Raw genomic sequence first — 25714 nt, forward strand, 5'->3', positions numbered from 1 at the left:
AATGGGAGAAATTCACGTAAAGTTGATTTAAGTCCTTAATATAACACCCAATATGATATATTAAGGCTAGGACCCAACAAACTATTTTATAACTTGGAAGAGGGATGTCGTAATCCAAGCTATAAAATATTTGAAGGTAGGTGAATGACGATTCACCAATTTCCACCAAGATAAACGAAATGTATTATTAGGTTTTAATTGGTTTTGAAACTCCTAGATTCTTTTGAGATTCATTGAACTTTTCAATGGCATGTTTCAATCTCGAGTGTGTCCTTCAGGTTTTGTGACTGGGATGCCGAGGATCACAAAACAAGGTGTCAAGTAACCATTCAAATATACTTGGTACCCTTAATATTTACCCCTCAATCGATGTGTCGGTTAACCACACACGCTCCAACGATACTATGATAAACATTAAGTTACCCTTTGCCTACCTTGTTAAGTCCAGGTTAGTGTGCCGGTTAACCACACACGCTCCACTAACAGCTTAAACAAAGTGCAAAGTGTAATTTCATGGATTAGCACCTTATTCACATTTTCCTAAGTAACTAAGATTGGGAATTTATAAGTGTTTAGTTACTTAGTATTTATCATTATACTTATAATGAAGGGAGAATTATAGTCCTTGTCCTACCTGTTCGGCTAACGACCCTCCACCGGTCAAGGAAGCGGTGAGTGAGAGTGGACACCCATTAAACTGCCATTTTATAGGAAGTAACCTTATACCCCCCTTATAGACCGACTTCGTGAATGAGGCCTACTAATGGTAAGACGACTTGCTCTTATACATATAATATATTAAACTTTTAATATTATAATAGTATAAGGGTGTATTTTAGACATTTAAAATACTTGGTGGTTTAATCTATTAATTAAACTAGACTTTTAATTTAATTAAACTCAAACCATATATTTATGGATTAATAATACTCTTTTAATTAACCGCTTTAATTAACTATTAATAAAGTCCATAAGAGTTAATTTGAACTATTCAACAAAACATCATAATTCCAATTATTAAACTCAAAATTAAAACCATTTAATTAATTGTTTAAGTTATGAACCCAAGAGTTTTAGAATTCAATTCTTTTTTTCATAAAAAACTTTTCTCAAATTCCAAAACTTGAGGGCAAGTTTTGTAATTCTTGAAAACCTTTGGATTCCATAACTTATGGAATTAATGGTGTTTTATGATGAAATTTTCCATGTTCCATAACTTAAGAACAAGTTATGGAATTCTTTAAAACACTAACACCAAATTTTGTAACTCCATAAAAACTTTTAATCAAATTTTTTTTTTTTAAAAAAAAACTTTCATATCCATAACTTATGGAAGTTTCAAAAACCCTTAAGATCACAACTTTAAAAAAAAACTTTTGAGCTCCAAAATTTTATGACAAAATATGTAACTCCTTAAAACATTTAGATCAAACTTTTAAAACTAATAAAATAATCATATCATTTTATCTTTTACTAAATTTGACCTAATTCAACTCATATAACAAATGATTCAAATTTTACAAATAATTCGTTTTTCACAAAACAAGTAATTATCTTAAAATTTGACAAACGTCATGTTTTTTTTTTCTTTTTTTTTCAACTTGAAAATAAAACATTTGCATCAATATAACAGAAAACAACCCATGGCTCTGATACCACTGTTGGGTTTTGAGCATTCTAACACTCCTATGGTATACATGCAACCCTATAAACCTTGGATCTATGTTTTCTCTATTATACATGCAAATATTAACTATTCCAAGGTTTCATCCTAACTAGCATATTATGAAGCACCTATACTACAAAGTTCTAGTTAGATGACATACCTTTTGATGTAGCTTGATGTCTTCAAGCTTTAAGAGCTTAGCCCCAATAGTGTGGAAGCCTCAAATGGAATCACAAATCACCAAAACACCTTGGAAGAACTTGAGAAAATATGTATGCACACTAAAATCGGCACACTCTTATTTTCACACACTTGTGCCAATTTTGTGAGCCAATGACCCATTTATATATTATGGAGGATTAGGGTTACATCCATATAAACCCTAATACCCATAACCTTTCATTTACATAGGATCCATGGGTTAAAAGCTTCATGGACCATCCATGAAAGCTTAGCCCAACCTAAATGAACTTGGCTCATTCCATATATATAAGAGTCCATATTTAATTAGTTCTTTTTGATCACTTAATTAATTCTAAATTAATTCTTGATCAATACTAATTAAATAATATCATTCCATATTAATATATTAGAACTTATAATATATTAATATAAATCATAAATATACTATTCTCAAAAGACTATCCATATAAATTGTGCCGGTGAAGTCCAACCCAAATGGACCATACCGGGTCGGGTCAAGTACATACCAAATATAGTTATGGACTTAGACATTAATCCAACAGGATTCACCACACTCGGAGTTGATTCATCACGTTGTATGAGCAATTGTTCCAGCATCTTTGAACCAATTTCAGACTGGACTGAACCAATTTCTGTTTGAAAATTCTCTTTTAGCGAACCGATATTAACCTCCATATCATCAACTTGCATTGCTACAGTCATCGTCATTACTGAATCATAATTGCTTCTTCACCAATCCATTACATTAGCGATTGATCGTCCTTGTAAGCTAAAATTGAATCTCCGACAAATCAAAAATTGAAACTCCTATCTTCAACAATAAATCCCTGAAATCCAAAATTGCGTCATCGAACTTCTCAGAAATTGAATCACTTCGACAGGAAATACCACTATGATACCAATTGGAGTATTCTAGATTTGTAAGATTGAACTGATTACTCTTTACTGAATGATTATACTACATTGAACTGCTTTCAACTGAACAAGAAATTCCCCCCTCAATACTAACACATTTATGCATGCTATTTAAAACTATAATAACTTACTTAAGTAAAAGACGAAAGTACCCTTTTCAACTCAAACTTATTGTAACCAACTTGAGCTTAGCTCGCCTGGTGTAGGAAATCCTCAAAGGGGGTTTACCAACACTCATTAACCATTAGGCCATTACCATGTTCTTTTATCAGCAACTCCAGGAGCAAGTTTGAGAATATGAGAATTGAGAAGCATCAACCTCAAACTATAGGAGCATGTGAATGAATTGAATCACCAAAGAGGGAATTGGGTACTGTTGGGTTTTTTCAGATATAGAAAGAAAATCCTGAAAAGGACTTTCAAATCCGGCTGTTGTTAGGATTGAAGTATTTATCTTTAAGGGGGAGTGTTAGTGTGTATCGTACAGCAGTATGGCAAGGTCCTATAAATGTCTATATAAGCAAATATGTTGGAGTTCTCTCTCTTTATAATGACACTTTTGTAAAGACAATGTACTCCATATATATGTTACTCCATGTATTGGGAATATTCTTATAGAAAGTAAAGAACATAGTTAATTACAAAGGAATACAAAATAAGGCGTAAGCAAATGATATGATTACAATAATCATAAACCATAACGAAATAACTATATTTGTTTCTGTAGCACAAAACAACCATCGTTCCCAGCTGCGTACAACATCTACAAGTTATCATCTTCTCATCCTTTACATTTAAGTTCCTGTAATAAACGACACAAAATATTACATCCCAAAAGAATTTATCTGTTTGAAATTTTATCAAAGGCTAAGTGAAAATTTAACACCGTATTAAATTTTTCTCTTTTGCCTTTACCAAGCAGAGAGGCAGAGGATGGAAAGCAAAGGAAACACTTTTTTTTAAAAGAAAAAAGGCAGACAGATGCTAACATTGGATTGTTGTATAACTATATTTTAGGCTCCCTGATAATTAGTTTTAGACTTTTATACAAGTTTTGTAATCATCACACAGTCATCTAATGTTGATCCTTTTTAATTATGAACTTTGAATGCTACAAAAGGAACACAACTATTGAAACCTGAAACTCAATTAGACTCATGGGATTTTTAAAATGGGTCTTCTTCAACATAGTTAAATAAAAGCACTTACTTGAAAATCAATTGCATCCTCAAGTTTATCGATGATTGTGTCCATCGTGGGGCGTTCTCGAGAAACGAAGCTTATGCACTGATAGGCAATTTCTTTGAATGTATGAAAACTACGACTATCAATTTGATCTTTAATATCAGGATCAATTAATCTCTCGGGTCCGTTTTCATAGTAGTGTCGGACCAGATTTATCAAATGCTGTGGATTACCATCTACAAACTCTATTTGGTGATAAGCCGGCCTCCCACTCAACATTTCAAACAACACAACGCCTAATGAATATATGTCTGACTCTTTACGGAGAATGCCACTTCCATAGTAAATGGGGTCCATGTAGAAGTTGGTACCAGAAACTTTGGTAAAAATTTGACTACTTTCCTGATTTCTTGGGCCTTCTGTTGACAAACCAAAATCACAGATTTTAGCTTCTAGATTTTCATCCAACAAAATGTTCCCACTCTTGATATCCCTGTGTATTACTCTATGATCCTTCCCTAGACCTGAGTGAAGGTAGTCGAGTCCTTTTGCTGCTCCCAAGCAAATCTTGAGGCGTTGTGCCCATGTTAGGGAACGCCTCTTAATCGGGTCTACAAGATAATAATCAAGACTTCGATTGACTGCATATTGGTAAACTATAATCATCTGACCATCTTCATCACAGTAGCCAACAAAAGGGATGATGTTTGGATGGTGGAATCTTGAAATCAGGTTAAGCTCGGTATGGAACTCCTTCTTCCCTTGGTGACCTTTTGGATTAAGGCGTTTGATGGCAACTGTGTAGTTTTGCCAGCTTTGTGACAATTGTCCTTTGTAAACCACACCAAATCCACCTTCTCCGATTGCAGTTTGAGGGTTGAAATTCCTGGTTGCCAAGTTGATATCGTTTAGTGGAATTAGATAACTTTCTAGGCTCCGTGTGGTAATGCTATTAACTGTTCCTTCTTTCTGTGAATATAAACAAAACCAAATTAGCTTAGATATTCCATGGTATCTTTCTCGTTTTACTGAACAATTGACAACAAGAGTCCTTCAAAACATGAATCCAAGTGCTGCAATAGTTAATTTTCTTCTGGAATTAGTTTCTTTTATGTTTAAGGGTTGATATGTTGTTTCCCCCACAAACTTGTTTCTCTTAATTGTTGTCATTTATCTTGATATAGGATATTATGGAACTAGGTGTAAGACCCATGTATTACAGGGTTCATTTTAAAGAAAAAAATATGAAATTCTAAACATTTGAGAAGTTTGAATTTATAAGAAAATATAGAAAAATATTGAATTATTAAAATTAAAATGTTTGTTTTTCTTTTAAATTAAACAAATAATTTAGATAAATATCAAAGGAAACTTATGAAAACTTTAATTTTGAAAATTTGAAATTAAAAGGAAGTCAATTAATGAAATTGATATGCATTTATTATTATATTTATTGCAATTAATACATTTAATTATTATATGAAAATTAATAAAATGAAAAAAAACCACAAAATGTCATGTGGAAAAAAATTAATTGAAAATAACCACAAAATGACTTGTGGCCAAATCAATGAAAGTGTGACATGTGGTAAAAAATTCTTTATTTATTAGGGAGGATTTTAAACATTTAATCATGTTTTAATGTTATTTTAATATTCCAAGTACCTAAAAATACTTTTTTTTAATTTAATATTCCAAGTACCTAAACATTCATCATGTTTTAATGTTATTTTAAACATTTATTATGGAATTACGTAAATAGTACCTGTGGTGTTCCATTTGCAGTTTTTTAATGCAACCCTTTTCTATTTATCGTATTATTTATTCCCTTCGTCCATATTAATAGTCTATGTTTCTTTTTGGTTTGTCCCAAAATAATAGTCTACTTCTAAAAATAAATAATTTCTTTTACTAAAATACTCTTCATTACTAGTTAAAGTATCATAGAATTAAATACAACTACAATGGAATTAAATGCAACAAAATGGTAAGATTGTCATTTCATTTAATAAAGTTAGTAGTAATTAATGTTTTCTTAATCTGCGTGTTTTTGTTGTGGACAATAATTTTAGGGCGGAGGTAATATTTATTTTTGCAACAAAATGATTTTATGATGTATTATCTTTACAAACACTGCCTTAAAAAATACTTTTTTTTTAATATTTAAAGGAAAAAAAAACACTTACTTGAAAATCATGTGCCTCCGCAATTCTCTTGATGATTCTCTTCATAGTTGGGCGATCGTTTAAGTTCATACTAATGCACCGATACCCAATTTTCTTTAATGTATAGAAAGAATGAATATTAATGTCATCTCGGATATTATCTTTACAAACACTGCCTTAAAAAATACTTTTTTTTTAATATTTAAAGGAAAAAAAACACTTACTTGAAAATCATGTGCCTCCGCAATTCTCTTGATGATTCTCTTCATAGTTGGGCGATCGTTTAAGTTCATACTAATGCACCGATACCCAATTTTCTTTAATGTATAGAAAGAATGAATATTAATGTCATCTCGGATATTATCTTTACAAACACTGCCTTAAAAAATACTTTTTTTTAATATTTAAAGGAAAAAAAACACTTACTTGAAAATCATGTGCCTCCGCAATTCTCTTGATGATTCTCTTCATAGTTGGGCGATCGTTTAAGTTCATACTAATGCACCGATACCCAATTTTCTTTAATGTATAGAAAGAATGAATATTAATGTCATCTCGGATATTATCTTTACAAACACTGCCTTAAAAAATACTTTTTTTTTAATATTTAAAGGAAAAAAAACACTTACTTGAAAATCATGTGCCTCCGCAATTCTCTTGATGATTCTCTTCATAGTTGGGCGATCGTTTAAGTTCATACTAATGCACCGATACCCAATTTTCTTTAATGTATAGAAAGAATGAATATTAATGTCATCTCGGATATTATCTTTACAAACACTGCCTTAAAAAATACTTTTTTTTTAATATTTAAAGGAAAAAAAACACTTACTTGAAAATCATGTGCCTCCGCAATTCTCTTGATGATTCTCTTCATAGTTGGGCGATCGTTTAAGTTCATACTAATGCACCGATACCCAATTTTCTTTAATGTATAGAAAGAATGAATATTAATGTCATCTCGGATATTGGGATCGATGAGCTTGTCCAAGCCATCATCATAGTACCGTCTGACCAAATTTAGGAGTGTTTGCGGTGACCATCATCAATGCTCCATTTATTATTAGCGCACATCCCACTCAAGATTTCAAACAGAACAACCCCGAATGAGTAAACATCTGATCCTGTCGTGACCATACCACTTTCTCTATAGTGGGGATCACCGTAGAATCTGTTAGGTACAACAGGCTTGCCGACTTCTGGCTGATTTCCGTCTCTTGATACTGAAAAGGCAAAACTACAAATTTTGGTGTCCAAATTGTCGTCTAGCAGTATACTTGAGCTCCTCATATCTGCGTGAACTACAACCCTGTTCTCCCCAAGACCCGAGTGAAGGTACTCAAGTCCTCTCGCTGCCCCCATACAAATCTTCATGCGTTGTGCCCAAGTTAGACAAGATCTCTTATTGGGGTCTCGGAGATGATCATCAAGGCTACCATTGCTAGCGAATTCCGAAACTATAATCATTCCATTGCCTTGATCACAATAGCCAATAAAAGGGATGATGTTTTTGTGCTTGAAGCTGGACATCATCTTAAGTTCAGAAAAGAAGCCATCCTTTACTTTATCTACATTAGATGGATGGTGCTTCAAGCATTTGAATGCAGTTGTGCGATTTTGCCATTGTTTAGAGAGTTGTCCTTTGTAGATTTTACGAACTCCATCATCACTGAGACAAGTTTCTGAACTGAATTTTCTGGTGGCCAAGAGGATCTCCTTTAGTGGAATTTGAAAACTTTTTGGGATATCATATTGAAGGTTTCCTAAGGTAGCACTGGGAGAAGCACGGGGGTTCTGCGAATACAAACAGAACCAAGTTTGCTTAGAGGTACGTACGATTCTTCCATTTACCTAAAGAAATTATATTCCAGTACTCCCCACGTAACTATTTCTTGTTTATGTTTTTTTTAATATAGGACATAACTTGTTGGGGTTATGATAATGACAATTTTTTTACAAGAGTAAATTACACGAATGGTCCCTATGATTTGGGGTAATTTGTACGTTTGGTCCTAACTTATTTTTTTAACTCGGAAGGTCCATACTGTTTGTTTTTGTTACACACTTGGTCCCTATTGTTTGTTTTTGTTACGCGTTTGGTCATTGTCTTACTTAAAAAAAACTATTATTTAATTAGGAAAAAATAGTGGGGTAGATAAGGTAAGGTGAGGGGGTGGGTTGGGGGTGTGTTTATTTAAATAAATTAAAAAATCAAGGGAAAAATAGTCTTTTTAGGTAAGACAGAGACTAAGCGCGTAACAAAAACAAACAGTAGGGACCTTCCGAATTAAAAAAATAAGTTAGGCACCAAACATGCAAATTACTCTAAATCACAGGGACCATTCGTGTAATTTACTCTTTTTACAATTTCCTAGTTGACCTCTGTTTTTCTTCATGTCATATACATGTAGGAGAATAGATTGATTTCTGTTCAATTTGCTTAGTTATGAAAATAGTGTAAACTGAAAGCATAAACAGATAATTTGAGGACAGTAAGATAAAGCCAGTCATATATGCAACACATTTTCTGAGTTTCTTGGTCGTATTATAAAGTAATGATTATATTAATTTTTTTTTTTTTAATTCAGTTAATTTCCTCGGAAGTTCCAAATGACCTTGTAGTTCAAATAAATGGAATAAGATATTTGTTTTCACAAGATAACATTTTGTATAGTAATTTTCACATATCTTTTACTTCATTTGCGCTGAAAGGCTTTGAAATTTTTTATCCAACCATGGAATAAAGTAAAAACAAATATTAAGGTTTTGCTTCAATAACAAATACATTACAGTTCTATTTTGTTGATAAAAGTATTTGAATTATGATGGTATACTAAATCTTTGAAAATTTGAGGGTGTTGAACCCTGCAATTCATTTGTAGTGCACTGTATAAAAAAGAGTAAATTATATAAATGGTCCCTATGGTTTGGGGTAATTTGTACGTTTGGTCCCTAACTTATTTTTTTTAATTCGGAAGGTCCTTACTGTTGGTTTTTGTTGTGTGCTTGGTTCTTGTGTTACCTAAAAAGACTATTTTGTCCTTGATTTTTTAATTTATTTAAGTAAACACCCCCAACCCTACTTCCACCTCACATTACCTTACCTTACTTATCCCACCTTATTTAAATAAATTAAAAAGTCAAAGGCAAAATAGTCTTTTTAGGTAAGACAAGGACCAAGCGCGCAATAAAAACAAACTGTAGGGACCTTCCGAATTAAAAAAATAAGTTAGAAAACAAACGTGCAAATCACCCAAACCATAGGAACCATTCGTGTAATTTACTAATGGTAAAACAATTGGTAAGCCCCAATAAACGGAGATAATTAAACTAGATAATTAAAAATTTATATAATATCGGAATTTGATAGTTCTAACTAATACATATAAATTCGTTTAGGGAGCTGATATTTTCACGTAGCTTTTTTATCTTTCCACTGAAAAATATAGTATATTGACCATTATACCCTTATTTCCAATTTTCCATTCGTAAATAGAGAGAAATCCGTGTTTTTCTTTCGAACCTATATTAAATCCCAACCCATTCACAAGTGCCATCGGAAGTCGGAAGCAAATCAAGCTAAGCGAATTCTTCTTGCAACAGTTTATAAGATAAGTCTATAGGGACAGTAGACGATGTCGATTATTCCAAGTTTCTTCCGTGGAAGACGAAGCACATCTTCGATCTTTTTTCACTCGAAATCTGGGACTCTTTCATAGACTTCCTAATTTGATCTGCGTTTGATATCTCAAGAGAAACCAACACTTATGTAAACACACGTGTAGATTGGAAGGAAACCCTATAAGTCGATCTGTCCAAGGCCGATCTTCCTAGGATCAAGAAAGAAGAAGTCAAGGCGGAGGTAGAAAGCAACATGATTCTACAAATCAGAGGCAAGAAAAATGTTGACAAAGAAGATAAAAACATACATGGCATCTTTTCGAATGAAGCAGTGGCAAGTTCACCGGAAAGTTCACGTCGCCAGAGAATGCTAATATGGATCAAGTGAAAGCAGCCATGGAAAATAGATTGCTCACGAGTCACGATTACTGTACCCGGGGAAAAAGTGAAGAAGCCATATGTCAAAGTCCATTAAAATCTCTGTTTAAAAAATCAACCAGTCTATATAAAGTTGTACATGATTAAGGGTGTATATTGTTTAGTCTGGTTAGCTGTGGTTGTGTGTGTGTGTCAATAATTCTGATTTTTTTGTTTGGTTTGTCCATCATGTGCTTGATGAAATGCATAGCAAGACTGATATATCAATAACATGATAACCGCATCTTTAAGATCCTGTTTGGTATACTGGTGATCGAGAAGAAATGAGAAAATCTTGTTTTGTGGGCTGAAGAAGCGTTGGCTGAAGATGCAGCGTAAAGGGGGGAAGAAGTGTTTCGTCCGCCGTGCCTTGTTCGGAGTTTCCAAGACTTGGTCATGAGTTTTTGTAAACAAAAACTGCATTTCTTTATTTTTAAGTATTTACAAATTCAAATAGGGGTATAATAGTCAATATGTAATTTTTTCAATGGAAGAATCAAAAAATTAAGTGGAAAAATCAATGCCCATTCGTTTAAACCAAGTGGTCATAGGCTTGAGACTAATAAAAAACATAGTGTGTAAGACCGAAAAATGTAAGATCCAAGTTAATACAAGTTTATCTTGATGTGAGGCATTAATTAGCGTTTCAATTTATCATGTTAATAGTTAGAAACTAGATTTCCTTTAATATACTACTAAATAAAAAGACTTACTTGAAAATCCTGTGCTTCCCCAATCCTCTTGATTATGACGTCCATGGTAGGGCGATCTTTTAAGTTCCAACTAATGCATTGATAAGCAATTTCCTTAAACACATTGAAAGAACGAATATTCATTTCATCTCTTATATAAGGATCAATTAAGATATGGAGTCCCTCAGCATAGTAGCGTCTAACCAAATTTATGAGTGTTTGTGGCTCATCACCACCAATGCTCCTTTTAGAATAAACTGGCGTCCCGCTCAACATTTCAAAAAGAACAACCCCGAAAGAGTAGACGTCTGCTTCTGTGTTGGCAATCCCAGTTTCTTCGTAAACTGGATCAATGTATAAACGGCTACCTGCAACAGTTTCATTAGCTTGTGGCTGATTTCGCTCGATGAATATTGACCAACAAAAATTAGAAATTTTTGCTTCCAGATTGTCATCTAAAAGTATACTGTAGCTCTTCATATCTCTGTGAATTACTATACTGTCTTCGCTAAGACCAGAGTGAAGATACTCGAGTCCTCTTGCTGCCCCTATGCAAATCTTAAGGCTATTCTCCCATGTAAGGCAACGCCTTTTATCCGGGTCTTCAAGATGGGCATTAAGTCTTCCATTCACAGCGTATTCAGAAACCCTAATCCACAGATTGCCTTCATGAAAGTAGCCAATGAAAGGGATTATATTTTGGTGGTGGAATCTGGAACTTATTATGACCTCATTAAGGAACTTGACATCATCATCTTTGTAACCATTCAGATAAGAGCGACAGCAATTGATCGCGACCTTGCGGTTTTCCAGTTGTCCTTTGAAGACATCACCAAATCCATCTTTACTGATCCAACTTTCTTGACTAAAGTTTTGTGTGGCCGAGACGATCTCATCCAGTGGAATTACAAACTTTTTTAGGTCAAATTCTGATTCTGAAGAAGACATCGTTTTATGAAATTAATTGGTGGCTTTGATTGTGTACGGTTTTGTGAACATAAACAAAATTGAGTTTTCTTATAGTTGATCACTGTTGCGTCTCAATTTATATTGTTCTTGGCTTAAAAAAATATCATAAAGAGTTGACAGATTGACAGATCCAAGTCCGGTATAAACAATAAATCCCACTTGTACTTCATATGTTACAATGCCTATCACCACCTAACCCTTTGAATCTGCTATTTTCTGGTTATTATTTTTAAATAATGTAATTATTGGTTATAAACTTTTTTATTCCCATTTCCAAACATGTGATGCAAATCATACCAATAGGTACGTATGGTATTTTGTCGGTGTAGTAGGTCACCTTTCGCTTTTATGGGGAAATACAATTTGATGGACAGAAAATTTAATTACTCTCAAGTCTCAAGTGCTCTATTTCCTCTTTTAGTCCTTAAAATATTTCAATGGAATCCAACAGATGTAGTATTTTATAGCATCCAATTTTGGTCTAATACAATTTTCTGGTAAGGGAAAATAGACAAATACATAGACTAATCAAAGGGTACCTACTTGAAATTCAATCTGAGTATTTACTGTCAATTTCATTGTTTGGTTCCCAAGTTTTTTCTAAATGACATTAGAGGAATTAAGATCGAAGTTGAACGAAACATTATGATCCCAACCTCCAACACCATAACACCCGTATTTTATGCCTAGTTTTTTTTTTTTTTTTTTGGAAAACTACTAAAAATTTAAATAAAATATAAATAAATAAATAAATAAATAAAATAAGACATAAAAATTAATAAATAAATTATTTCTAATGAATTTGAAAGTTTCAAAGCTTGTTAGAAGGTTAAATTAGCAAGAATGTAAGATCTTTAGTGTAAAAAGCAGACAAAAGCAATTCACCACCGGAAGAAAAAAAAATTGAAAAAGAGGGGTAAAAAGCCTAAAAGGTAATTTTTGTTGGATTGGAAGGTAAATGATGTGGCAGTTTGACTTTGACATTTTTATGTGAGGTAAAATAAGTTTTTTTTTTTTCTTTTTTGAGGTCAACTGAATATTTGTTAATAGAGGATAAAAAAAATTGGCAAAAAAGACATCTCATTTTACCATATAGATACCCTAATTAAATTTTGAAATATTTTTATTGGTTGAAATTGCATTGTTTCTAAAAAAACCTAATTATAAATAGTTAATTATAGATTGATTTTTTATAAAGGCGTGAATAAGATGTTTATGGGTTTCTTATTAGCATCACCCCATAAAAATAGATTGAGTTTCACTATTCACTTATTTTGTGGGATTAGAGGCATGTTAATTGGTTTGACCATATACTCAAATTTGGCTTGCTGTGGCTTGGCAAGCACAACTAGGGATTTTAATGGCACCAATTTTAAAAAGGTTTTTTCTTATACCCTTTTAATTGTTTCTTTACCCACCAAAAATATTTTGTTTTTTTTTGTTTTTTTTTGTAATTTTATCGTTTTAATATTTTTAATAAATATATATTATTATTATTAATATTAAAATATATTTTTTTGTTCGTTCAAACTTTTTTTGTGTTATTTTTTTTTCATTCGGACTATTACTGTATTATTCTTTTGTTCAGATTATCCATCTGTTATTCTTTCGTTCAAATTATTCCCATGGTATTTTATTCGTTTACTATCTTTGCATTGATTTTTGGGTTGGATTATCCTATGTTATTTTTTTCGTTCTGATTATCATTATGTTTTTTTCGATTACCCCTATTATTATTTATTTTTTTGTTTTGATTATCCTTGTGTTATTTTTTTAAAAACAAAAACAAAAAATTAACACATGGTTTGTCCGAATGATAGAAATAATACATTGTTAGTCCGAACGAAAAAAATAACACATGGATAGTCAGAACAAAAAAAAATAATACAGTGATAGACATGATGAGAAAATAAAACAGAGATGAACGGAAAAAAACCAATAATAGTACGAATGAAAATAATACATGGATGGTCAGACGAAAAAAATAACATATGCTACTCGCAATGAAAACATAGTACATGGATAGTCGGGACCAAAAATTAACATAAAGATAGTCCAATTGAAAAATTAACCTATAGATAGTCCGAGCGGAAAAAAATTACATATGGATAATCTGACCGAAAATATATAACACAAAGATAGTTTGAAAGAGAAAAATAACCTGATAATATATAACACAAAGATAACCTGATAATAGTACGAGCGAAAAAATAACGCATGGATAGTCCGTATGAAAAAATAACTTAGAGATAGTCAAAACGAAAAAAATAAACATGGATAGTTTGAACGAAAAAACTAAAACAACGATAGTCGGAACGATACATATGGATAGTCATATTTTTTTATTGAAAAATACATATGATACCATCGTTCGTAAAATTTAAGATATCATTATATATAACACTAGTACAAAAATGATTTATGGTCACACTTTTCGAAAAACGACCTCTCACACTTTTTTTTAAAAGTGTAGCGAAAGGTCAGTAAAAAATTTTAGAGACTGTTTTTGGATACATTTAAATTAGTTTGTATGACCATTGTATAAATAATCAAAACTTTATAGCATCATGATTATTATTAGTTTTATAGAAGTAATTATAATTATAATCGTCACACACTCAATAAGGGAAGTTTTATAGCAGTAGTTTATAATCATCACACGCACAATAAGGGAAGGATAATTTTCTAGCCAGGTGCTATAAGAGTAACAAGGAAAAATAAACCAATTTATCATCTAATGTGGATCGTCTTTAATAATGAATAACTTTGAATGCTACAAAAGGAACATAACTGATAACTGTTGAACGTTCTCAATAGTTATCGTATCGGAATTGTAAAAAAAAGTGTATATCCCTCCTACCGGTTATTATATTGATAAATCCATGCATGTTTGCATTCTTGCTTTTTAAAAGTAATGGAGTCCTTCAACATAGTCAAATAAAAGCACTTACTTGAAAATCAATTGCATCCTCAAGTTTGCCGATGATTGTGTCCATTGTGGGGCGTTCCCGAGAAATGAAGTTTATGCACTGATAGGCAATTTATTTGAAGGTATGAAAACTGCGACTATCAATCTGATCTTTAATATCGCGATCAATTAATCTCTCAGGTCCGTTTTCATCGTGGTGTCGGACAAGATTTATCAAATACTATGGGTTACCATCTACAAATTCTATTTGGTGGTAAGTCGGCCTCCGACTCACATTTCAAACAACACCGAATGAATATATGTCCGACTCTTTACGGAGAATGCTGCTTCCATAGTAAATGGGGTCCATGTAGAAGTTGGTACCTGAAACTTTCGTAAAAATTTGACTACTTTCTTGATTTTTGGGGCCTTCTGTTGACAAACCAAAATCACATATTTTAGCTTCCATATTTTCGTCTAACAAAATGTTCCTGCTCTTGATGTCCCTATGTATTACTCTGTGGTTGTTAGGACATGTTTTGTTGGTTTGAGCTAGGCATTTATGTTTTGTAGACTTTATTACACTTTGTAAGGGTCTTTTGTGAGTTTTCGGTTCCGTTTTCGGTCCCTTTGGTGTTTTTGGTTGTAAACTAGTTTGTTGTTAGTGTTCCCTATAAATAGTGTCATAGATAGCTAGACCACCCCTGCTGACTCTTGAGAGTCCTCAAGTGGATGTTGTTGTTCCAAGTACCTCCTCTTCTTCACCAAATCAAAGAACCTGTTCTGATGATGATGTTGCTCCCCTTTCCCCTGAAGAAAGAGTGTAACATCCGGATTTCCAGGTATTATGTTTGATCATGTTTTTGAGTAAAAGAGAGGGACTCGACGAGTTGACGCTTGGACTCGTCGAGTAGGATCGCGTTTGCTGACTGGATTAATGAGCGGACTCGACGAGTCGGTAAGGGGGGACTCGACGAGTCCACGCTGTGGGTTGAAACCCTAAATCCCCAGGCATGAGCCCTATTTAAAGGACCTTATAGCCCTCTTGTGCGGCTACCTGTCCAGAGAGAGTGCCCCTTGAGAGCTTGAGCGAGTTAAGAGAGTGATAAGGCCATATTGATCGATTTTGGTGTGATTTAGCAAATGAGAAGTTGTTTCCAGCAAGAGGAGGTCAAGGGAGCTGTGGATCCAGGGTTTTCAAGTTCAGATCTACACTGTTCAGGTATCAAATCGAACTCCCTTTCTTTTTTGGATTAAGATCTATGGTCTAGGGTTTTCTATAACCTTTTTGGGCTTGAAAAGTTGAGTTTATGGTCCCTTGCTGTGTTAGACCTCGGATCTAGACCCATAGAGGTCCAGAGAGCCTTCCCCATTCTGCTTTATGTTGGTTTATGGAGGAAAGGAGACTAGGTTGCCATTTTAGAAGCCATTTCACCAAGGAAAGCCTTGGGTGCATTGCATGTGAGTCAAGTTTCGACCTTTACGTGGTTATTGGTCGTGGGGAAGTCAGATCTATAGTTTAGAGAAGCAGATCTGACCTTAGAAGGTCATTTGAGTATGAACATGGAAGCAACTCGCCGAGTCCATAAGTGGACTCGACGAGTCGAGTCGGGGTTGCCCCGCGATTCGTGACAGGAGGAACCCCTCGAGTGGAAGGATGACTCGACGAGCCAAGAGAGGCTAGAAGGATTCAGAGGACCCGCATGGACTCGCCGAGTCGCCCATGTGCACTCGACGAGTCGGGTCAAAGTTTGATCGTTGACTTTCGTTGACCTTAGGGTCCTGGTCAAGACTGATTCAAGAGAGTTTAGAGAGGGGTAGAATGACATTCTACCCAATCTTTAGGGATGAGACTATGAGAGAATAATTATTGGGGATGTTATTTGAATAATAGGAGGAGGCTAGGTCGGAACATTAAGCACGAGAGTTTATCCGACTTCATTGAGATGAGTCTTCTCACTATACTGTACCTGGAAGGGTACCTATGTATGACCGGAAGGTCTTATATGCTATGAGATGTATGAGTTGTATGTTGTTATGTGATATGCATGTGTTATGTATGTTATGTATGATAAGGACCAGAAGGTCAAGATGATATGGACCGGAAGGTCAAGAGGTTACGGACCGGAAGGTCGATACGGGTAGGGCCGGAAGGTCTACCGGGGTTCAGGACGGAAGTCCTCTGAGACATTTGGATCGGAAGATCCCACAGAGTTATGGCCTGGAAAGGTGTATGTGTTGAATGTGGTATTTTGGTGAACTCACTAAGCATTTATGCTTACAGTTGTTCTGTTATGTGTTTCAGGTACTAGCAAGGATCGCGGGAAGGCGTCGGCATGATCCGTACACACTCATAGAGATTATGTTTTGAGATTATGGGATTTGTTTGTTATTATGACACTGGATACAGTTTGTTTGATGTTGTTTTTGACGATTGAAAATGTGTTTAAAAATGAAAAAGTGTTTTGGAAATTTACGTTGTTACAAGTTGGTATCAGAGCCTTGGTTTGAGGGCATCTTCGGATGTATCTGAACTCAAACTGAGGATTTGAGGAAGTTTTTCATAAAATAAACAATTTTTCTAAGAGAGTAAAAGATTTTGAAAAAAGACAGAACGGAGCAGTGTGTACGATCAGTCAGCGCCCGAACGGTAATTTCCCAAAATACCCTTACATTATGTGTTATAAGATATGATATGATATGTTATGCATGCTAGAGTAGGCTAGGTATTCATATTAGCACTAGAGTGGCCTGATTTGTGATGCCTTAGCCTAGGAGATTACTGCTGCTATGAGATGCTTCGAGAGTGAGTAGGTAGCAGTGAGGAGCTTATGAGAAGTCTACTGAAGGGTAGCCTATGCTTAGCGAGATGTAGAGTACTTGTGATCTGGGATCCTAGGAGGAGGACTTAGAATGAATGCTGATGCGGTGTGGAAGGTAGTATTGGGCCCGTACTACTGAAAACACCGGATCAGTGCGCAGTCCAAGTAAGAATCCTTAGGGTACTAGGGAACAAGTAGGGTTGAGTTATCGAGTGTGAGTATGCTCGAGCAACTCTCTGATATTATTATTATGTTGTATTTCAGAGACATCATGGTTGGGACACACCACAGACCTGGGACGAGCGGCGTGAGTGACGAGGAGCTTCGTCCGATGATCCACGATGAGGTGGCAACGACGATTCGAGCCGAGATTTCGGAGATGTTTGGGTCTATCAAGACCACATTGATTGAGACTTTTGATGAGCGGTACGCAGCGGTGACTGAGGCTGCTGCAGCTACTGCAGCTGTGGCTGCTGCCAGGCCTCTGGGAGGTGACTTGTTGTTGTTTCGAGAGTTCAGCAACACGAAGCCACCAGAGTTTGACGGGACGCAGGATCCAATCGCTGCGATGAGGTGGATTTCTGATATTGAGGGATGCTTCTATACGTGTTCATGTCCGGAGCATCTGAGGGTTCGGTTCGCGCTGAACCAGCTTCGCTTGGGAGCGAAGGACTGGTGGAAGTTCGTGACGGCGAGCTACACTCTTGCAGAGATTTCAGAGGTGACCTGGGAGAGGTTCATCACCATGTTCAGAGACGAGTATGTTCCCCAGGTGGAAAGGGAACGGCTGGCCCAGGAGTTCTTGACCCTCAAGCATGGTATTGATTCTGTTACAGTGGTTACCAGGAAGTTTCATGAGAAGGCGATGTTCTGCCCTGAGCAGGTGTCTACCGAGCAGGCATGCATGAGCCGGTATTTGGGCATTTTGAGGAGGGATATTCGGGAGTTTGTGTCGAACTCGACTTACCGGACATTTGCTGAGCTCCAAGAAAATGCCCGGAAGAAGGAGATTGAGTTGGAGACTCAAGCCAGGGAGGAGACCGAGTCTCAGGGGATGGATCGGCGGCCGGCACAGTCTGAGCCGACAGTAAAGCGGGCAAAGCCCGCCGATTCGAGATTTGGAGGCCAGAACGGCCGCACTTGCGGAAAGTGCGGCAAGGGACATGACGGGGTTTGTCGATCGGGTGCTTGCTACAAATGTGGCAAGGAGGGGCATATAGCCAAGCATTGCCCCAAGGGGTTCATGGTTTGTTTTCATTGCAACCAGACGGGCCATCGGAAGGCCGAGTGTCTGCAGCTGCGGGGAACAACACAGGGAGCACCGTAGGGATCTGCCCCTGCTGTCGTGCGAGCTACTGAGGTTCGGCCAATGAAGGCCGAGGCACCGAAGGCTCGCGGGAGAGCCTTCCAATTGACAGCGGAGGAGGTCCGCGCAGCGCCCGATGTTGTGGCTGGTATGTATTCTTTCATTTATTTATGCTGAGTTTGAGATATTGTGCTTATATTGTGATATACGTAGGTACTTTTCTTGTGAGTTCTATACCTGCCTTGGTGTTATTTGACTCGGGTGCGAGTCGGTCATTTGTGTCTTTAGCGTTTAGTCAGCACATCAGTATCCAGCGGGAGGCGTTGAGTCGACCTCTACGAATTTCCATAGCTGACGAGCGAGCGGTGTATGCCACGGATGTGATTCGAGGATGTGTACTCGAGATCTTCGGTGTTGAGTTCCCGATAGATCTAGTCCCGATTGCGATGGGGGACGTGTGTGTCATAGTGGGCATGGATTGGTTGAGCCGATTTGGGGCTGTTATAGACTGCGAGCGACGGTTAGTAACGATATGAGACCCTAGTAGGGGAGTACTTACGATATACGGCGAGGGTACCCGATCTGGGTCAGCGTTCTGTTCGGCTTCTAGGGCGAGGCAGAGTCTACAACAGGGCTACAACGGGTTTGTAGCTTATGTGATGGATACGCGAGTGGCCGCAGGGAGGCCGAGTTCGGTTGATGATGTTTCGATAGTGCGTGAGTTCCTGGATGTTTTTCTCGAGGAGTTGTCGGGTGTGCCTCCCGAGAGGCAGGTGGAGTTCCGCATTGATTTGGTTCCGGGAGCGGCGCCTATCGCCAAGGCGCCCTATCGCCTTGCACCACTAGAGATGCAGGAGTTATCCTCACAGCTTCAGGAGCTATTGGGGAAGGGATTTATCAGGCTGAGTAGCTCACCTTGGGGAGCGCTGATCCTTTTTGTCAAGAAAAAGGTTGGTTCACACCGGATGTGCATTTATTACCGGGAGTTGAACAAGCTGACGGTCATGAACCGTTACCAATTACCGAGGATCGACGATTTTTTCGATCAGCTGCAGGGAGCGTCTTGGTTCTCCAAGATTGATCTGAGGTCTGGATATCATCAGATGAGAGTGCGTGATGAGGATATCCAGAAGACGGCGTTCAGGACTTGTTATGGACATTACGAGTTTGTGGTGATGCCTTTCGGGCTCACCAATGCACCGGCAGCGTTCATGGATCTCATGAACAGGGTGTGTAGGCCGATGTTGGATCGTTCGGTGATCGTGTTCATTGATGATATTTTGGTGTATTCGAGATCTAGAGAGCAGCACGAGGAGCATCTGAGAGGTATTGAGGTCGGAGAGGCTTTATGCCAAATTCTCCAAGTGCGAGTTCTGGTTACGGGAGGTCCAGTTCTTGGGGCATCTCATCAACCAGAATGGGATTTTGGTCGATCCGGCCAAGATTGAGGCGGTTATGAGGTGGGAGGTGCCGAGATCACCCACCGAGATCAGGAGTTTTCTAGGATTGGCCGGCTATTATCGGAGGTTTATCAAGGATTTCTCCAAGATCGTCGTGCCTCTCACCAGGTTGATCCGGAAGGGTGTTGCTTTTTCATGGGGTCCGGAGTAGCAGACCTCGTTTGAGACACTTCGTCAGAGATTATGCGAAGCTCCGGTGTTAGCCCTCCCGGAAGGGATGAAGGATTTTGTGGTGTATTGTGACGCATCGATATCGGGGTTGGGTGCAGTACTTATGCAGAGGGGGCATGTGATAGCTCATGCATCGAGGCAGCTGAAGCCTCATGAGACGAGATATCCCACCCACGATCTGGAATTGGGGGCAGTGGTGTTCGCCCTCAAGATCTGGCGTCACTATTTGTATGGGGTTCGGTGTACCATATACACGGACCACAAGAGCTTGAAGTATTTGATGGATCAGCCCAACCTGAATATGCGCCAGACGAGATGGTTGGACGTGGTAAAGGATTACGATTATGAGATCCTGTACCACCCGGGCAAAGCTAATGTTGTAGCTGATGCCCTGAGCCGTAGGGCGGAGAGTGCCCCGATTCGAGACATTTGTATGCGGCTGACAGTGATGACTCCGGTGTTGGACACCATTCGGGAGGCCCAGGCAGAGGCCGTGAGACCGGAGAACCGCAAGAGAGAGCGGGTGATTGGACAGGTACCTGAGTTCGTTACCGATAGCCACGGGCTTATAACCTTTCAGGGTCGGATTTGGGTGCCATATGCAGGCGGGACGCGCACCACTTTGATGGAGGAGGCGCACCGATCGAGGTTCTCGATCCATCCCGGGGCCACTAAGATGTATTTGGATCTGAAGAAAGATTACTGGTGGCCCTGTATGAAGAGGGATGTAGCATGGTTTGTTGAGAGGTGCTTGACCTGTCGCAGGGTTAAGGTTGAGCACCAGCGTCCGCACGACAAGTTGCAGCCACTTGAGGTTCCCCAGTGGAAGTGGGAACAGATTTCCATGAATTTTATCACCAAATTGCCAAGGACCGCGAGGGGTGTCGATGCGATTTGGGTGATTGTCGAACGGCTGACGAAGAGCGCTCACTTCCTTGCAATCAGTGAGAGCTCTTCTGCAGAGAGATTGGCAGAGTTGTATATGAGGGAGGTGGTATCGCGGCATGGAGTACCGGTCTCTATTGTGTCAGACTAAGATGTACGTTTCACTTCCAGGTTCTGGAAGAAGTTCCATGAGGAGTTGGGTACGAGGCTGCATTTCAGTATCGCTTACCACCCCCAGACGGACGGACAGAGTGAGCGGACGATTCAGACGCTCGAGGACATGCTCCGAGCATGTGTGTTGGACTTCAGGGGAAGTTGGGACACGTATCTGCCATTGGCTGAGTTTTCTTATAACAACAGCCACCATTCGAGTATTGGTATGCCTCCCTTCGAGTTGTTGTACGGGAGGAGATGTCGGACTCCCATTTGCTGGGGAGAGGTAGGGCAGCGCGTGATGGGTAGCACTGAGATAGTACTTCAGACGACTAAGCAGATACAACAGGTCAGGCAGAGGTTGTTGACAGCTCAGAGTCGCCAGAAGAGTTATGCGGATAGACGACGATCCGCGCTCGAGTTTTAGGTGGGAGACTTCGTACTCCTGAAGGTGTCTCCTTGGAAAGGAGTGATCCGATTCAGGAAGAGGGGCAAGCTGGGGCCCCGGTACATTGGTCCGTTCAGGGTGACCACGAGGGTGGGCAGGGTAGCATACCGTTTGGAATTACCTTCGGAGTTGAGCCAGATTCATGATACCTTCCACGTGTCTCAGTTGAGGAAGTGTATAGCCGACGAGTCGGCGGTGGTGCCATTGGGAAATATTCAGGTGGATGCGAGCCTGAATTATATTGAGAGGCCGGTTGCGATTGTGGATCGAAAGATCAAGGTTCTGAGGAACAAGGAGGTGCCCCTGGTTCAAGTCCAGTGGCAGCATCGGAGAGGGTCCGAGCTGACTTGGGAGCCGGAGTTGGAGATGCGGGAACAACATCCAGAGTTGTTTGCAGAGCAAGACTTCGAGCGCGAAGTTTGATTCTAGTGGGGGAGAATTATAACATCCGGATTTCCAGGTATTATGTTTGATCATTTTTTGAGTAAAAGAGACGGACTCGACGAGTTGACGCTTGGACTCGTCGAGTAGGATCGCGTTTGCTGACTGGATTAATGAGCAGACTCGACGAGTCGGTAAGGGGGGACTCGACGAGTCCACGCTGTGGGTTGAAACCCTAAATCCTCGGGCCTGAGCCATATTTAAAGGACCTTATAGCCCTCTTGTGCGGCTACCTGTCCAGAGAGAGTGCCCCTTGAGAGCTTGAGCGAGTTGAGAGAGTGATAAGGCCATATTGATCGATTTTTGTATGATTTAGCAAAGGAGAAGTTGTTTCCAGCAAGAGGACGTCAAGGGAGCTGTGGATCCAGGGTTTTCAAGTTCACATCTACATTATTGAGGTATCAAATCAAACTCCCTTTCTTTTTTGGTTTAAGATCTATGGTCTAGGGTTTTCTATAACCTTTTTTGGCTTGAAAAGTTGAGTTTATGGTCCCTTGCTGTGTTAGACCTCATATCTAGACCCACAGAGGTCCAGAGAGCCTTCCCCATTCTGCTTTATGTTGGTTTATGGAGGAAAGGAGACTAGGTTGCCATTTTAGAAGCCATTTCACCAAGGAAAGCCTTGGGTGCATTGCATGTGACTCAAGTTTCGACCTTTACGTGGTTATTGGTCGTGGGGAAGTCAGATCTATAGTTTAGAGAAGCAGATCTGACCTTAGAAGGTCATTTGAGTATGAACATGGAAGCAACTCGCCGAGTCCATAAGTGGACTCGACGAGTCGAGTCGGGGTTGCCCCGCGATTCGTGACAGGAGGAACCCGTCGAGTGGAAGGATGACTCGACGAGCCAAGAGAGGCTAGAAGGATTCAGAGGACCCGCATGGACTCGCCGAGTCGCCCATGTGCACTCGACGAGTCGGGTCAAAGTTTGACCGTTGACTTTCGTTGACCTTAGGGTCCTGGTCAAGACTGATTCAAGAGAGTTCAGAGAGGGGTAGAATGGCCTTCTACCCAATCTTTAGGGATGAGACTATGAGATAATATTTATCAGGGATGTTATTTGAATAATAGGAGGAGGCTAGGTCGGGACGTTGAGCACGAGAGTTTATTCGACTTCATTGAGGTGAGTCTTCTCAATATACTGTACCTGGAAGGATACCTATGTGTGACCGGAAGGTCTTATATGCTATGAGATGTATGAGATGTATGTTGTTATGTGATATGTATGTGTTATGTATGTTATATATGATAAGGAACGGAAGGTCAAGATGATATGGACCGGAAGGTCAAGAGGTTACGGACCGGAAGGTCGATACGGGTAGGGCTGGAAGGTCTACCGAGGTTCGGGACGGAAGTCCCCTGGGACATTTGGATCGCAATATCCCACAGAGTTATGGCCTGGAAAGGCGTATGTGTTGAATGTGGTATTTTGGGGAACTCACTAAGCATTTATACTTACAGTTGTTGTGTTATGTGTTTCAGGTACTAGCGAGGATCGCGGGAAGGCACCGGCATGATCCGTACACACTCATAGAGATTATGTTTTGAGATTCTGGGATTTGTTTGTTGTTATGACAGTGGATACAGTTTGTTTGATGTTGTTTTTGACGATTGAAAATGTGATTTAAAAATGAAAAATTGTTTTGAAAATTTATGTTGTTACAAAGAGAAATCATGAAAAGGAATACTTCCGCTGCTACTCAATAGTTCATGGAGCTTCTCTTTCCTGAACCTATTTCAAACGAATACGTGGCAAGTACCTCTCACGGTCCTAATAACAAACACAAAGCTATGCAAAGAGTTTGATGATGTTATGAAGAAAAGATTTGATTCTTGTACAGATCTATGTTGACGATATAATTTTCGGGTCGACAAGCACAGAGCTAGGCAAAGAGTTTGATGATGTTATGAAGAAAAGATTTGAAGTGAGCTCGTTGGGTGAGATGACAATGTTTCTAGGGTTGCAGGTTTTATAGGATTCGGCCGGAATCTTATTACATCAAGGAAAATATGTCGAAGACATGCTTGAAATGTTTGGATTTAAAGACTCAAAAATTGCTTTGACTCCAATGGCAGAAAGACCACTATTGACTCCAGATCCAGATGGGGAATTCGTAGATCAAACAGAATATCGATCGATGATCGGATCTCTGATGTATCTGACTGCTAGCAGACCCGACATCATGTTTGCAGTCTGTCAATGCGCTCGTTATCAGGATAATCCTAAACTTTCTCATTTAATTGCTGTAAAAATGATTTTTAGGTATCTTAAAGGTAGCCATAAACTGGGTCTTTGGTATCCTATAAATCCCGATTTCGATTTATATGCATTTGTTGACATCAATTATGGAGGATGTGAACTTGATAGGAAATCAACATCGGGTGGGTGCCAGTTTTTAGGAGACTGATTGGTGTCATGGTAGTGTAAGAAACAACAAACTGTGTCAACCTCAACGACTGAGGCTGAATACGTTGTTGCCTCTGCTTGTTGCTCTCAAGTTATTTGGATTCAACACCAACTTCTGGATTATGGTTTGAATTTTCTTGACAGTCCCATCTTTTGTGATAATGATGCTACCATCCAAATCGCTAAAAATCCAGTCCAACATTCCAAAACCAAGCACATCAATATCAAAGTTCATTTTATCCGAGACTGTTGAGAGCTCGCTCATTCGTTTGGAACATATGCACACTGATAATAATGTGGCAGATCTGTTTACCAAACCTTTCAGTAAAGCTCGATTCGATGTGCTTGTGGGCTTTCTCTTTCCTGAACCTATTTCAATTGAATACGTGGCAAGTACCTCTCACGGCCCCAAATCGTCTGAGGCGAGTGATTCAGCAGACGACGGTTTTATCAACGTCAACAAGCTTCCTGTCACAATCAATGACATCAGCCATGAAATCCCCACTAGAATTCAACGCAATCATCCGATCGAAAATGTCATCGGCCCACTGGGAGAAGGAGTTAAAACGAGAAGTCAGAGTGGAGATGTCAACTCATGTCTCTATTCTTGCTTTATATCTCAGATCGAGCCCAAGAGTGTGGCAATGACATTAAATGAACCAAGCTGGGTGGATGCAATGCATGAAGAACTAAATCAATTTGAAAAATTGGGATTTTGGAAGCTGGTTGAGTTACCGAAAGGCAAGAAGTCTTTGGACACGCGCTGGGTTTTCAGAAATAAGCAAGATGATAGCGGGGCCATTGTGCGCAATAAAGCTCGATTGGTCATTCGTGGATTCAGGCAGATAGAGGGTCTTGACTACATAGAAGTATATGCTCC

At 38.6% G+C, this 25714-nt stretch overlaps 1 protein-coding gene across 2 annotated transcripts; it reads right to left on the reverse strand.

Annotated features, from left to right (window-relative positions):
• Nucleotides 1-3383: 3383 nt before the first annotated feature.
• On the reverse strand, nt 3384-11948 carry LOC145161363 (putative serine/threonine-protein kinase PBL1). 2 transcript variants are annotated; one of them, XM_079080878.1, is made up of 8 exons: nt 10887-11936; nt 6968-7929; nt 6765-6857; nt 6562-6654; nt 6360-6452; nt 6157-6249; nt 3995-4939; nt 3384-3587 (listed from the first exon to the last, which is right to left on the reverse strand). In XM_079080878.1, the coding sequence occupies exons 2-8, from the start codon at nt 7034-7036 to the stop codon at nt 3567-3569; spliced, it is 1407 nt and encodes a 468-aa protein (XP_078937004.1). In that variant the 5' UTR covers nt 7037-7929; nt 10887-11936; the 3' UTR covers nt 3384-3566. The 2 variants fall into 2 exon arrangements, 1 of the variants encoding a protein (XP_078937004.1); XR_013738483.1 differs by lacking the exons at nt 3384-3587; nt 3995-4939; nt 6157-6249; nt 6360-6452; nt 6562-6654 and having other exon boundaries at nt 10887-11948.
• Nucleotides 11949-25714: the final 13766 nt, after the last annotated feature.

This window comes from Lactuca virosa, chromosome 1 (genome assembly GCF_052849685.1).
Source record: "Lactuca virosa cultivar CGN04683 chromosome 1, Lactuca_virosa_CGN04683_v6, whole genome shotgun sequence".
NCBI lineage: Eukaryota > Viridiplantae > Streptophyta > Magnoliopsida > Asterales > Asteraceae > Lactuca > Lactuca virosa.

Coding starts and splice junctions, on each gene's coding strand:
- LOC145161363 (XM_079080878.1), bottom strand. CDS start 7,036: ATGAACTTAAACGATCGCCCAACTATGAAGAGAATCATCAAGAGAATT. Junction 6,858..6,967: donor CGGAGGCACATGATTTTCAA/GTAAGTGTTTTT, acceptor TATACATTAAAG/AAAATTGGGTATCGGTGCAT. Junction 3,588..3,994: donor AGGATGCAATTGATTTTCAA/GTAAGTGCTTTT, acceptor CGTTTATTACAG/GAACTTAAATGTAAAGGATG.